The following is a 14,973-nucleotide window of genomic DNA, read 5'->3' on the forward strand; positions in this document are numbered from 1 at the left end:
TCTGAACATATCAAGAACATATATTCTTGATAGTTCTATCCTTAGTAATTCTAGTAATTTGACAAATCAAATCGTGCTATTACCTTTCCTTCTGCTTTGTATATTATGATCATTTGAAACTCCATACCTACGAATTCTAGACCATTATTCGCTTGACTTGAAGTCGGGAAGGAAAAACAAGAGCATAGAGCTCCGACATATAAGGGAAAATATAAAGCCCGATAACAACACGAAAATTACAAACCGTGTATATCAATGTGTATAGCAACATAAAGACACGGGAGAATTAAAAACACTATAACCCCAAGGTAATTGTAGAAGTAAACAGATTCCTCTGGGGGTAAATGAAAAAGAAGAATGACAGAAACGACAGTCAGAAAAATATCCAGGATAAGAACTGGATGGAGCATTTTCACAATCTTTGGAAGTATGAATCTAGAAAGAAAGTATAGAAGTGGTGAAGATAATGAAACAAAAGAAGCTAATTTATAGCAAAATTCTAGACACAACAATCAAGGCAATTTTAATTTCCTTAATTACCGGAGAATCAAATCTTAGACAGATTATAAAGATTTCCTTTAAATCCCTTGAATTCCGGAAATCACCTTTAATTATGTCAAAAGTTAAGGCAAACTGATATTTCCTTATTTCAAACTTTTAAGATAATTTCATTTATACTCTTCCTATAATCGAACCGTTTTATCCATATTACCCAATGTTGATAAAATAATATTTTCAACTCATATTCATCATTCTTGTTGTAAAGAATGACAATCTCTATCAAATTTCACGACTATGATTTTCATGAACTCCTTTCTATTTTGTCTACCCTAGCGTGGTGGCATAAACGCTCAAGGTTTAAATGAGCTCGATATTATTCATAACACATTTTATATATCCAATTTACTGAAATAACTTGTATAACATCATCATTTTGAATGATCTCCGCATTAATAATAAAATGCACTTCGTAGAAGAACTTATAGAAATTATAGTTTGTATGATTTTAATTCTTGAAACAGAACAATATTCTATACGTTGGAATTCACGCAAGGCCCCGAGCATACCTGGGAACGTGAAAACTAAATAAAACGTAAATATCCTCGTCTATGTACGAACAACACCGATTAATGGCAACAACTAAATTTCGGGACGAAATTTCTTTTAACGGGTAGGTACTATAACAACCCTCATATTTCCATGCCTGAATTGACTAATTTGACTATAGGGTTGTTATCCATACGTAATATATAATTAAATTTGACATTGATCAAATATTTATTTTTAGTTGACACTTTTTGTTAACTAAAGTTTACACTAATTATATAAAATAACTTTAGTTAATATTAATGCGTATTATATTTAAAACTATATGTAACATAATTATTAATTAAATGATAAGTTATTTTAATCATTATTAATATTTTTAGCTTATAAAAAAATAAAAATAAAAAGAAATAAGATTTTTTTAATAAATTAAATAATGAGCCCATGAATTTTGACTAAATATTTTCAAAAACAAAAACTTATTAAAAACATTTTTAACATGTTTTTATTATTTTGTCAAAATTGGCACCTTTATTTTATTGTTTTTTTTCTTTTCACCAACCATTTTTTACCTATAAATACATGGCTCCTCATTCATTTTTTCTTGCCAAACACAAAAACTTAAGTTATTCTCTCAAAACCTTGAAGAAAATTTGAGGTACTTTCTATTTTTATTAAATTTTTTTCAATATTGTCATTTATATTTATATTTATTGTATATTCTTTGTAAAATTTGAAATTAACTATTTTTATATGTTATAATTAGTATTATAAGTGTTATGATGCATAAAAATAATTTTGATAATTTATGGAATATTATTTATAATTAAATACGAATTATGTAGTGTTTAAACGTAAAAACAATGTAAAATTCGTAATAAATACTTTTAACCAAAAATAAAATATATATAATTTTTTTCTAAGTTTTTAAAACATATATAGATTTGAAAAAATTATAAAAATAATTACTTGGGTCGAATTGATATTTATTATATAATTAAAGTCTATTATTATGTAATTCGAAGGTAAATTAAGAATAAATATAAAATACTAAAAAATATTTTTTTATATATTTTTCTACAGGGTATTAGACTGATAGAAACTTATAAAAATTATAAAAATAATTATTTGGGTTTATTTAGTAATTATGTAGAATTAAAATTATTTTGTGAATACATTAAGGGTAAAAACAAAAATAAATACAAAAATATAATAAAAACATTTTCTTAAATTTTTCTACTAATCTATATGATTAACTAAGACTATAAAAATTATGTATGTAATTTTAGATATTTAATTTATTATTTAGACATTTTTGAATAATGTTCGATTAATAAAACACTATTATTTTTGAAGTAATTTAGGTATTTATTTAAAGGTAATTATATTTAATATATATAAGACATACTAAGGTATAATAAATAAATATTAAATAAAACTTAGGTTATATTATCACATATATAATTATTAAGTACATTAATAATTCGTTGTGTGTATACACCTAAAGTGAAGGTTAATCAAAGATAATGTATAATTCATGTGAACTTCATCGCTACTCACGGTCGTAAGTGAATGATGTCTAGGTTGCCATTTATGGGTAAGCTTGTGGATCTCGAATGCCATGACTTAGATTCTGGTCAAGAATCCTGGGCCCCCAGTTACATCTGGTCATTCCTAACTTATTTGATAGCAACGAAGTTTGAGTAGAGTTGTACAACATCTTGCTAAAGATTAACCCGAACTTTCTAAAATTGGAAAATTACTATAAGTGGAAACTTTCCATAAATAGTAACCTTCCGAAAATAGAAATTCTTTAGTGAACCATTACTATCAATATAGCACTATATACTATTGTCTGTTAGGCAATGTCTGATCATACATTCTATCTCTAGGTTGAGATCTCGGTCACGTCCTTCCGTTCAATTCTTTCGTGTGCTACTAAGGTGAACTTCATAGCCCCACTTTTTACTGTTTCATAACTGTTTTACAACTTTTGGGGTGAGACACATGCTTGCTTTATAACTGTTTTACACTTAGACACAAGTACTAAATTGTTAACTATGCTGTCATGCTTTGATTCATGCTAAATCCCTACCGTAATATCGTCAATTGCTATGTTTAAATGCAAACTTAATTATTGTGAGTAGGCCTATTGAGAGTAACGTCTCTAACCATTCGACCGTTGGTCTTTGGTTACATAATAATGATTCCACGACACTGACAGTACAAGGTGTCATAGGGTAAACTTGTTTAGTAGCGATATTACAAAATGCAGCAACACTTTTAGATTGATATTTCTATATCAATCACCTTTAAACTAAATCTTGTGGTCTAAAACTTTGGATATTATTTATAAACCTGTGAATTTCACTCAACCTTTTTGGTTGACACTTTAAGCATGTTTTGTCTCAGGTGATGATTGAGCTAGCTGTTTGCAATTTTGTGATGATAGATTTGATGCTTGCATGGAGTCCACATCGCATATTATATTTTAGTTCATAAACATTTATTTTACGTTTTAATAATAATGTAAACATGTATTACTGCTTCCGCTGTTTTATTAACAAAGGTTTTATTTAAAAAGTCTCATATAGAGTCGTTCTCGTTTATACAACTGTGTTATGATATGATTGGTCACAATTACCCCTGGTCCATTTTGGGGGGTGTGACAAATCCTATCAACGCATCGGCACATAATTCCTGAAAGATGTTATCATAAAAAAATCAGTGAATCTTTGGGAGTTGTGTGGACTAATCAAAGTTGCAATGGACAAACTGACGAACCTGTGGGAGTTGCAATGGATAACTGGCGAACATTTGGGAGTTGCAATGGACTAAACTCATTTCAGACCTGATTCTAGCAATGACCAAAAAATTCAATGGACTTATCGGAGTTGCACTAATAGATCTGAACTCACGAATTTAAGATGAATTAATTTGGGTGACAAACTTCCATAACGCTCATCATTCACCGATATTGTTTCCAGTCATGACTTTTTTGATCTAGAAACCGTTCACCTTCAATTACCTCGTTTTCTTCCAACTTGAAATTCAATATTAAAGTTCAAGTCCGGAATTCGATGGGTAGTTATTTCAGTTTTTTGAATTCGTTTCATGTATAAAGTTTGTTCATTTTTATGTTAGGATTTTGTTCTTAGGTTTTCATTTTGAAACTTAATATTATTACACAAATAGTCTATGCAATAATAAAATGATGTTTTTACCCTCACATTAGATGCACGTGTGTTGAGGTAACAGAAAAAATTAACGAACTACTGACATAAAAAAATCCACGAAAAAGGTATAATAAACTCAAAGGACTATCAACGTAAAAAACTCAGTAAATTTGGATAAGTTAAATAAGTCATATCGATGCAATTTACTTATTTACGCATTTACAAAAACAAAAAAATTAGAAACAATAGAAGGGCACAACAAACAATGTATTTAGTACAAGTTTAAAGAATGAATAAAGCCCACAACGTCAAACGTAATTAGCATACAAGTTTTAAAAATAAGCAAACCCCACGTCAAACACGTAAATATTTGCAACATGGAATATATTAAACTAGGTTTTTAGCCTTACAATGCACGGCGGATGAAAAATCAATTAAAAGCTTTAGTTATGAAAAATTAATTAATAATAATATTATATTAAAAAGCATTTTTTTAAACATAAACTTAAGGCCTAATTCAATGTGGTGTGTTCACCGGGTCTTTTCACCTGCCACGTCGGAGCACGCCTCTAGCGTGGCGTGCTGGTGGGTGGATAATGGCGGCATGTTGGTAGCTGGCACATAGAAAGAAGCGGCATGTTGGTAGCTGGCACATAGAAAGAAGCAGCATGTTGATCGACGTGCATGGTTCTGATTGGTTTGGTTAAAATTCAAACACATACATATACATTGTACTGTCAAATATATAATTAATGATAACTAACTTATACAAGTATATCTATATATATACAGTTTACTTAACACTATTTTCATACACTTTATCCATATTTTCTCTTATTTTTTATAATTTTAACTCTCATTTCAATTTCATCCAACTTGTCCAACTTCATCAATAGCTCTGATGAGGGTTTCATTCGATGTATATTACGGAGATGAACCAGCGGTTAACTGTAAGTCATACAATGGCAGGACAAAAGTTGAATTTAACGACTTCTACATTAATGACTTTGATCTATCAAAGTTGAAAGAATTACTCGAAAAGAAAAATTGTTCCCATTTTCGAATATTGTGTATTTAGACGAAAACAAGACTGAATTGTTGCACATGTTTCATGATGACGTATGGAAGGCTAAAAAGACGAGCCAGGACAAACGGTAGTCGAATTCTTGTATTGTTTTCGATTAGGCTGGTGAAAAACTAATCTGGTCGTTCCGATTTCAAAAGTAGTCCCGAATTAGGAGCGTCATTTTAAGACTATTAATAATTGTAATTTTATGTTTTTAGGACTTTGGATAAATAGTAATTGTATTAGGACTTTTAACAATGTAATTTTCTTTTTTTTTAGAAATTTTAAAATTATTGTAATTGTTTTATTCATTTTAAGTGTATTTTATTAATTTAATCTATTTTTAGAGTTACAAAATAATAATATAACTATTTAAGAAAAATAAAAACTAAAATAAATTATACATTAAGATTAATGAAAAAGAAATTAAAAATACACTCTTACCCTCAACACGCCATTCAATATGCAAATTCACTATCTAACAGTTTACCAGCACGGCAAGTCAAGTACCCCACCTCACCCCATCCCTCAACACACTACATTCTCCATCACTATTAAAAATGGTCTAAATGATACGCTTAAGAAAATATTTAATCAATTATATGATATATGATGGTAATTATGTTACTGACGTTATTAATGAAGGTTATTAACTATTTAGAAGTAAAGAAAACATGTTTTTATGTTTAAACATGTTTAAAAAATTCTTTATTTTTTTTAGTGAAAAAGGAAGCGTATATTAATAAACAATCATCAAAGTGATGATTCAGTTGATGAAGTTACAATACATGAATCGAAATTGACAAAACTTTACATGAACATTTGAGAATACAAACAAGCATGACAAAATATAACTTTAAGCATTCTGAATCAGGACCTTCGGGTTGGAGTCTCAAACGTAAACTTGATGCCCGAACATAACTTGGAATTAGAACTCCAATAAAAAATTTCATCTTAATTTCCCGAACTATAGAGGACCAACAGGTAAAGTGGTCGGACCGATTAACTTCTGAAATTTTGAGTCTCTAATGCCCTTATGCCCATTTCAGAAAATCAATCGGTCGAAAAATGAAACAGTTGCTCTCAAAACCGTTCTTCTTTATTTTATTCGGACACCACAATCTTAGCCTAAAAAAAATAATTAAAAAAATCCTTAAAATTACAATGTTTTTAACAGCAACATAATTCAACTTTTTCCATTTACATTTTATTTTTATTGTTCCGATAACTCACGAAACGGACGTATAAAAAGTTAAAAACTGTTTCATTTCATAAGCACATGTTCATCCCACTACTCTGTAACCGCCACTCCATTTATTTTGCTCTCTGTTCCTTCCTCATCATTTTACCATCAAATCTCCAGAATCATCATTCATTTCATTAAATTCGAAATTGACACTTTTTTCCCTGTAATTATTATTTTTCAAATTACTTCCTATATCTAATCACCATTACTTCCAATCTCTCCTACATTTTCACATTTTCACATTTTCTCACCAAAATGGCCAAGGTAATGTTTCCATCTCCCCACAAATTTAGTATATTTTTAACTTTTATAAATTTAGCCGTTAATTATACATGTTTTTTTTTCCCTAAATTTAATGGAGTTTTTCAGAAAATTAACCAAAACAAGAACAACAATGAAAACAAAGCCGGCGGCGGAGAAAGCGGCGGCGGAGGTGAAAATAAGCAAAAAGCTACCGGCGTTACAGTGGTGGTTCTAAAAATGGACTTGCATTGTGAAGGCTGCGCCGGTAGAGTTTGCAAAGCTGTTCGTACTTTAGATGGTAATTAAATTAAATTTCTGTCTATATTTTTTTTTTCTTTCCATTTTTCAATATATATTGATATATTGATTTAATTTATGTTTTATTTTTTTTAATTTTTTTTTTGTATAAGTAGGTGTTGAGTCAGTGAGGATCGGTGACAGTGAGTTAAACAAACTAACGGTGATCGGAAACATTGATCCGGTTAAACTCCGGCAGAAAGTTGAAGAAAAAACTAAGAAAAAAGTGGAAATTATTTCTCCGGCGACTAAAAAAACCGATGACGGCGGTGGATGTGGCGGCGGAGATGAAAAGAAGAAACAAACAAAGCCAGATAAGACAAAAACCGCCGTAAAGAAAGAGGAAAAGAAACCAAAAGAGGTACATGTTAGTAAATTTGGATGTTGCTAACTTACGCCAATTTATACCTGCATATGTTGACTGTTTGACTGAATCGTTTTTGCTATTTAGCTACCGGTGACTACGGCGGTATTTAAGGTTTCGTTACACTGTCAGGGTTGTGTCAGGCGTATTCATAAACTTGTTAGCAAAACCAAGGGTAATTTTGTCATTTGCTAATTTGACTTGGTGCATTGAATTGAATTTTGTTTTGAAGTAATTTACATTTTTTGTTGTTGAGTTTGTTTTTTTATTTTATTTTTTGTAGGCTTTGTGGAGATGTCTTTTGATAAGAATAAAGATTTGGTGACGGTAAAAGGGGCTATTGATATGAAGTTATTGGCAGTTTCTTTGCAAACAAAACTTAAAAGGGTGGTTGAAATTGTGCCGGTCAAGAAAGATGGCGGAGATGGTGGCGGTGAGAAGAAAGGGAAAGGTGTCGGTGGAGAGAAGGGGAAGGGCGGTGGCGGTAATGGCGGTGAGCGAAAGGGTGGCGACGGCAGTGAGAAGAAGGTTAAAAGCGGCGGTGGTGGTGATGATGGTGGAGGTAAGTGGGAAGGGGTGCATAAGATGGAACGTTATGTGGGTCCGATCGGGTATCCGCATCAGCATCCGCATCCGCATCCGCATAATGTGTTCGGGTCGGGTTATGTGGATTATGTTCATGCACCAGAGTTGTTTAGTGATGAGAATCCAAATGCTTGTGTTGTTATGTGAAGAAAGTATGGTAAAAATGGGAAGTTAAAGTTAGGATTCTAGGGCTTTTTTTGTGGATATAAAGTTAAGTAATGTTATACTCTCGTATTTTGTATTAGAACAGAAATGTTAAAGTTGTGTCTAAAGTTTTGTAGAATGGGAATATAGTAAGTAGTGAAATATTATGAAATACTATGTAGTAGCTGTAAAAGGGTAATATTGTAGTTTGCAAGTAGATGGTTGGTTGTTTGGAAGTTTTATATAATTACTAGTGAAGGGACCCGTGGTTTCACGAGATTTTTAAGATTTTTTTTATAATGATACATTATATAACAAACGTGCAGATACACTAACGAAATTCATCGAGAAATATTAGATAGAAAACAACATTGTTTAAAGAAATACTTGGTAGAACGACAATAAAAAAGACAAATCCAAAAGCATAGTGTTTAATATTCAAAACATTAACAAAACAACTTGAAAAGGATATTAATAATTCAATACTTCCAAAAATAATCAAATCCTCTTTGTAGTAGGAAGCTCATTACTTTTGAAGATCACCGATTTGAAACTTTTACGAAATTTTCAGAAACATACAAATGTGTGCATGTGGGAGGCTCCTTTTTTGATATTCCATAGTGTAAACAACTGCAATGAAAATGTACAAATTAATTAAACTTTACAATTTAAAAAGTTAAGAGAAATAGCAAATAGATATTAAATATTTAAATTTATATAAGTATCAAAAGAAGTAATAATATTATTACCTGTTTCAAGCTCACCCAATACATGTTTTTCTTTCAAGTCTTTTATGAGGCTATTTAGCTTCACTTTAAAAAGTCTAAATAAGATCTCTTTTTTGTCCTCGCTTCCTAAAATCTTATTTTTTAAGAAAGAGAGTATTGTAGGCCATTTTGAATTGACCGTGACAGTTATGAACAATTGTGGGTATCCAAAAGTTTTGACTAAAGACTTAATATTGGATGGAAGATTTAGTTCATCTTGGAAAGATTTAGCAGGAGTAATCCTCACAGTAATAAATTCTTTAAAATCCATAAGTTGAGGCAACTGTTGATCACTAAATAGTTGTGTACCAATGAAAGCATCCCCGATTGGACAATTTGTTGCAACTGTGAATACAAAGAATCATCAAAAGTTGATATTTAGTAACATCAATTGTATCTGCATATAACTAAAAACAGTTTATTACACAAAATTTATGTATAGTATACCTTTCAAGTAATTGATTTTTTCAAAATCAATTAACACAAAAAAATCTTCTTGATTGTTTCCAGCTATATAATTTTGCATCTTCCTTGCAGCTTCATTAGACAATGTACATTTCAACTTCAAATAACTGAAAAATAACAAACAACGGGTCACTTATGTAATCATTTTGTTAATTGAACATACAAATAAAATATGGTTGAAAACATACTCAGAATCCTCTAGTTGAAATTTGTAACGCTTTACTTCCTCTTTATTGAAACATTCCAAATTATCACAATCTACAACTCTTCCAATGACATCTAAAATATACATTACATATACATATTATACAAATACATTAAATTTAATATCTGATTTATTACATACATATATATAAATAAACACACACAGAGTATAAATTTGTGTACCAGCTTCAAGGTTTGGTTCAAGATTTATGTCTGACACTTGATTCAATGGCAAAAACTGAAAGAGATTATTGGTACATGTAGTGACCCGAACTTTTCCATGTTTATATATATTAATTGAGATTGATGTTTACATGATTAAATGTTTCCAACATGTTAAGCAATCAAACTTGTTAAGACTTGATTAATTGAAATAGGTTTCATATAGACAATTGACCACCCAAGTTGACCGGTGATTCACGAACGTTAAAACTTGTAAAAACTATATGATGACATATATATGGATATATATATATAGTTAACATGATACTATGATAAGAAAACATATCATAAAGTATATTAACAATGAACTACATATGTAAAAACAAGACTACTAACTTAATGATTTTTAAACGAGACATATATGTAACGATTATCGTTGTAAAGACATTTAATGTATATATATCATATTAAGAGATATTCATACATGATAATATCATGATAATATAATAATTTAAAATCTCATTTGATATTATAAACATTGGGTTAACAACATTTAACAAGATCGTTAACCTAAAGGTTTCAAAACAACACTTACATGTAACGACTAACGATGACTTAACGACTCAGTTAAAATGTATATACATGTAGTGTTTTAATATGTATTTATACACTTTTGAAAGACTTCAATACACTTATCAAAATACTTCTACTTAACAAAAATGCTTACAATTACATTCTCGTTCAGTTTCATCAACAATTCTACTCGTATGCACCCGTATTCGTACTCGTACAATACACAGCTTTTAGATGTATGTACTATTGGTATATACACTCCAATGATCAGCTCTTAGCAGCCCATGTGAGTCACCTAACACATGTGGGAACCATCATTTGGCAACTAGCATGAAATATCTCATAAGATTACAAAAATATGAGTAATCATTCATGACTTATTTACATGAAAACAAAATTACATATCCTTTATATCTAATCCATACACCAACGACCAAAAACACCTACAAACACTTTCATTCTTCAATTTTCTTCATCTAATTGAACTCTCTCAAGTTCTATCTTCAAGTTCTAAGTGTTCTTCATAAATTTCAAAAGTTCTAGTTTCATAAAATCAAGAATACTTTCAAGTTTGCTAGCTCACTTCCAATCTTGTAAGGTGATCATCCAACCTCAAGAAATCTTTGTTTCTTACAGTAGGTTATCATTCTAATACAAGGTAATAATCATATTCAAACTTTGGTTCAATTTCTATAACTATAACAATCTTATTTCAAGTGATGATCTTACTTGAACTTGTTTTCGTGTCATGATTCTGCTTCAAGAACTTCGAGCCATCCAAGGATCCATTGAAGCTAGATCCATTTTTCTCTTTTCCAGTAGGTTTATCCAAGGAACTTAAGGTAGTAATGATGTTCATAACATCATTCGATTCATACATATAAAGCTATCTTATTCGAAGGTTTAAACTTGTAATCACTAGAACATAGTTTAGTTAATTCTAAACTTGTTCGCAAATAAAAGTTAATCCTTCTAACTTGACTGTTAAAATCAACTAAACACATGTTCTATATCTATATGATATGCTAACTTAATGATTTAAAACCTGGAAACACGAAAAACACCGTAAAACCGGATTTACGCCGTCGTAGTAACACCGCGGGCTGTTTTGGGATAGTTAATTAAAAACTATGATAAACTTTGATTTAAAAGTTGTTATTCTGAGAAAATGATTGTTATTATGAACATGAAACTATATCCAGAAATTATGGTTAAACTCAAAGTGGAAGTATGTTTTCTAAAATGGTCATCTAGACGTCGTTCTTTCGACTGAAATGACTACCTTTACAAAAATGACTTGTAACTTATTTTTCCGACTATAAACCTATACTTTTTCTGTTTAGATTCATAAAATAGAGTTCAATATGAAACCATAGCAATTTGATTCACTCAAAACGGATTTAAAATGAAGAAGTTATGGGTAAAACAAGATTGGATAATTTTTCTCATTTTAGCTACGTGAAAATTGGTAACAAATCTATTCCAACCATAACTTAATCAACTTGTATTGTATATTATGTAATCTTGAGATACCATAGACACGTATACAATGTTTCGACCTATCATGTCGACACATCTATATATATTTCGGAACAACCATAGACACTCTATATGTGAATGTTGGAGTTAGCTATACAGGGTTGAGGTTGATTCCAAAATATATATAGTTTGAGTTGTGATCAATACTGAGATACGTATACACTGGGTCGTGGATTGATTCAAGATAATATTTATCGATTTATTTCTGTACATCTAACTGTGGACAACTAGTTGTAGGTTACTAACGAGGACAGCTGACTTAATAAACTTAAAACATCAAAATATATTAAAAGTGTTGTAAATATATTTTGAACATACTTTGATATATATGTATATATTGTTATAGGTTCGTGAATCAACCAGTGGCCAAGTCTTACTTCCCGACGAAGTAAAAATCTGTGAAAGTGAGTTATAGTCCCACTTTTAAAATCTAATATTTTTGGGATGAGAATACATGCAGGTTTTATAAATGATTTACAAAATAGACACAAGTACGTGAAACTACATTCTATGGTTGAATTATCGAAATCGAATATGCCCCTTTTTATTAAGTCTGGTAATCTAAGAATTAGGGAACAGACACCCTAATTGACGCGAATCCTAAAGATAGATCTATTGGGCCTAACAAACCCCATCCAAAGTACCGGATGCTTTAGTACTTCGAAATTTATATCATATCTGAAGGGTGTCCCGGAATGATGGGGATATTCTTATATATGCATCTTGTTATTGTCGGTTACCAGGTGTTCACCATATGAATGATTTTTATCTCTATGTATGGGATGTGTATTGAAATATGAAATCTTGTGGTCTATTGTTACGATTTGATATATATAGGTTAAACCTATAACTCACCAACATTTTTGTTGACATTTTAAGCATGTTTATTCTCAGGTGATTATTAAGAGCTTCCGCTGTCGCATACTTAAATAAGGACAAGATTTGGAGTCCATGCTTGTATGATATTGTGTAAAAACTGCATTCAAGAAACTTATTTTGTTGTAACATATTTGTATTGTAAACCATTATGTAATGGTCGTGTGTAAACAGAATATTTTAGATTATCATTATTTGATAATCAACGTAAAGCTTTTTAAACCTTTATTGATGAAATAAAGGTTATGGTTTGTTTAAAAATGAATGCAGTCTTTGAAAAACGTCTCATATAGAGGTCAAAACCTCGCAACGAAATCAATTAATATGGAACGTTTTTAATCAATAAGAACGGGACATTTCAGTTGGTATCAGAGCGTTGGTCTTAGAGAACCAGAAAATTTGCATTAGTGTGTCTTATCGAGTTTGTTAGGATGCATTAGTGAGTCTGGACTTCGACCGTGTTTACTTGAAAAATGATTGCTTAACAAATTTTGTTGGAAACTATATATTTTTAACATGTGAATATTATGTGATATATTAATCTCTTAATTCATTTGATATTATGTGATAGATGTCTACCTCTAGAACAAGTCCCATTGACTCACCTAATAATAATGAAGAGTCAAATGTAAATTGGAATGATTCGTGGACTGATTCACAAGTTCCCGAAGAGGAACCGGAAGAAGAGTCGGAACCGGAAGAAGAATCGGAACCGGAAGAAGAATCGGAACCGGAAGAAGAAATAGAACCGGTGGGGGAAATAATAAAACGGTTAAGTAAAAGAGAATCCTCAACCAACCGACCAAGGTTAATTATGGTCAATGGTGTTTCCGCCAAGGAAGCAAAATATTGGGAGGATTACCAATTCTCCGATGAATCGGATTCCGACGAGAATTCCGATGATGTTATAGAAATTACCCCAACTGAATTTAAAAAGGCAAAAGAAAATAATAAGGGAAAGGGCATAAAAATAGAGAAATCTAATTCCAACCCCGATGAACTTTATATGTATCGTCAACCCCCGAAGTCCTTAAGTTGTAACAATGACCCGGGAACCTCTAAACCACCAGGTTTTTCTAAACCAATGTGGATAACGACGGCTCGTATTAGGGGAACATCATATATCCCTAGAAACTTGGCAAAACGAACCAAAACCGAACAAGAAGAAACGAGCGAGTCGGAATAAGATAGTTATATTCGTGTGGTGTAATATATGTAATATAGTGTGCTTATGCTTTATGATATATGTAAAAATTGCTTGTATTAATAAGTATTTTTTTTATGAATCTAACTCTTGTCTATTTTACAGTATAAAAACACAAAATGGATAGACAACCCAATATTTTAAGAGACCTACCCGGAGACATGATTGATGAAATCTTGTCTAGAGTCGGTCAGAATTCCTCGGCACAACTATTTAAGGCGAGATCAGTTTGTAAGACATTCGAAGAACGTTCCAAGAATGCCTTGGTTTATAAAAGGCTTTCGTTTGAAAGATGGGGGATATCACATTGGGAAACCCATAAATTACGATGTGTTTACTTTGACGCATATATTGCGGAGAACCCAAATGCTATTTTACGCAATGGGTTAAGAAATTATTTTGACTCAATATATCCGAATATTGGACTTCGTGATTTAGAAAAAGCGGCTAACATGCAACATAAAGAAGCATGTTATGCTTACGGATTAGTAAGGTTCGCTTCTCACCAAAGTGAGAACAAGAACATCGGGCTACAACTATTAAACAAAACATTTCCACAAGTGACGGAGTCGGTAATTGGGGTAAGAAATGAGGTTTTTAGATTATTACGGGACTGTTGGACATTACGTAACCCTCGTCCCTTTGATGACGTTACAACACGCTGTCTTATCAATGGCCATAACGGTTATGTTGCACAAGACCAAGGATGGGAAGTAGTCCTAGTAAAACCAGAATGCATGACTTGTTTCTGGACGTATGAATTACGTGTCTTTATTGCCTTTGCTGAACGACTTGTGTACTAGCTAGAATTGTCTTCACAACTATCTTGTATCAAAGTTATTGTGTGCTATATTTCATGCTTTATGTAAAATAAGCGGTATTGTAAGTTTGTAAAATATTGTATAAAAGTTTGAACGCGAAATATTATTATAATCAGTTTTTCATATAGAATTGTAGTAGTTGAATTGTATATTAGCTACTAAGTATGAACTTAACGGGTAGGTACTACCCGAAT

General features: G+C 31.1%; 1 protein-coding gene across 1 annotated transcript; it reads left to right on the forward strand.

Annotated features, from left to right (window-relative positions):
* Nucleotides 1-6,790: 6,790 nt before the first annotated feature.
* LOC139875763 (heavy metal-associated isoprenylated plant protein 3-like) lies at nt 6,791-8,171 on the forward strand. The gene is made up of 5 exons (XM_071863066.1): nt 6,791-6,799; nt 6,905-7,076; nt 7,192-7,436; nt 7,527-7,614; nt 7,723-8,171. Exons 1-5 carry the CDS (start codon nt 6,791-6,793, stop codon nt 8,169-8,171), a joined length of 963 nt encoding a protein of 320 aa, XP_071719167.1.
* Nucleotides 8,172-14,973: the final 6,802 nt, after the last annotated feature.

Source organism: Rutidosis leptorrhynchoides, chromosome 11, assembly GCF_046630445.1.
Source record: "Rutidosis leptorrhynchoides isolate AG116_Rl617_1_P2 chromosome 11, CSIRO_AGI_Rlap_v1, whole genome shotgun sequence".
Taxonomy (NCBI): domain Eukaryota; kingdom Viridiplantae; phylum Streptophyta; class Magnoliopsida; order Asterales; family Asteraceae; genus Rutidosis; species Rutidosis leptorrhynchoides.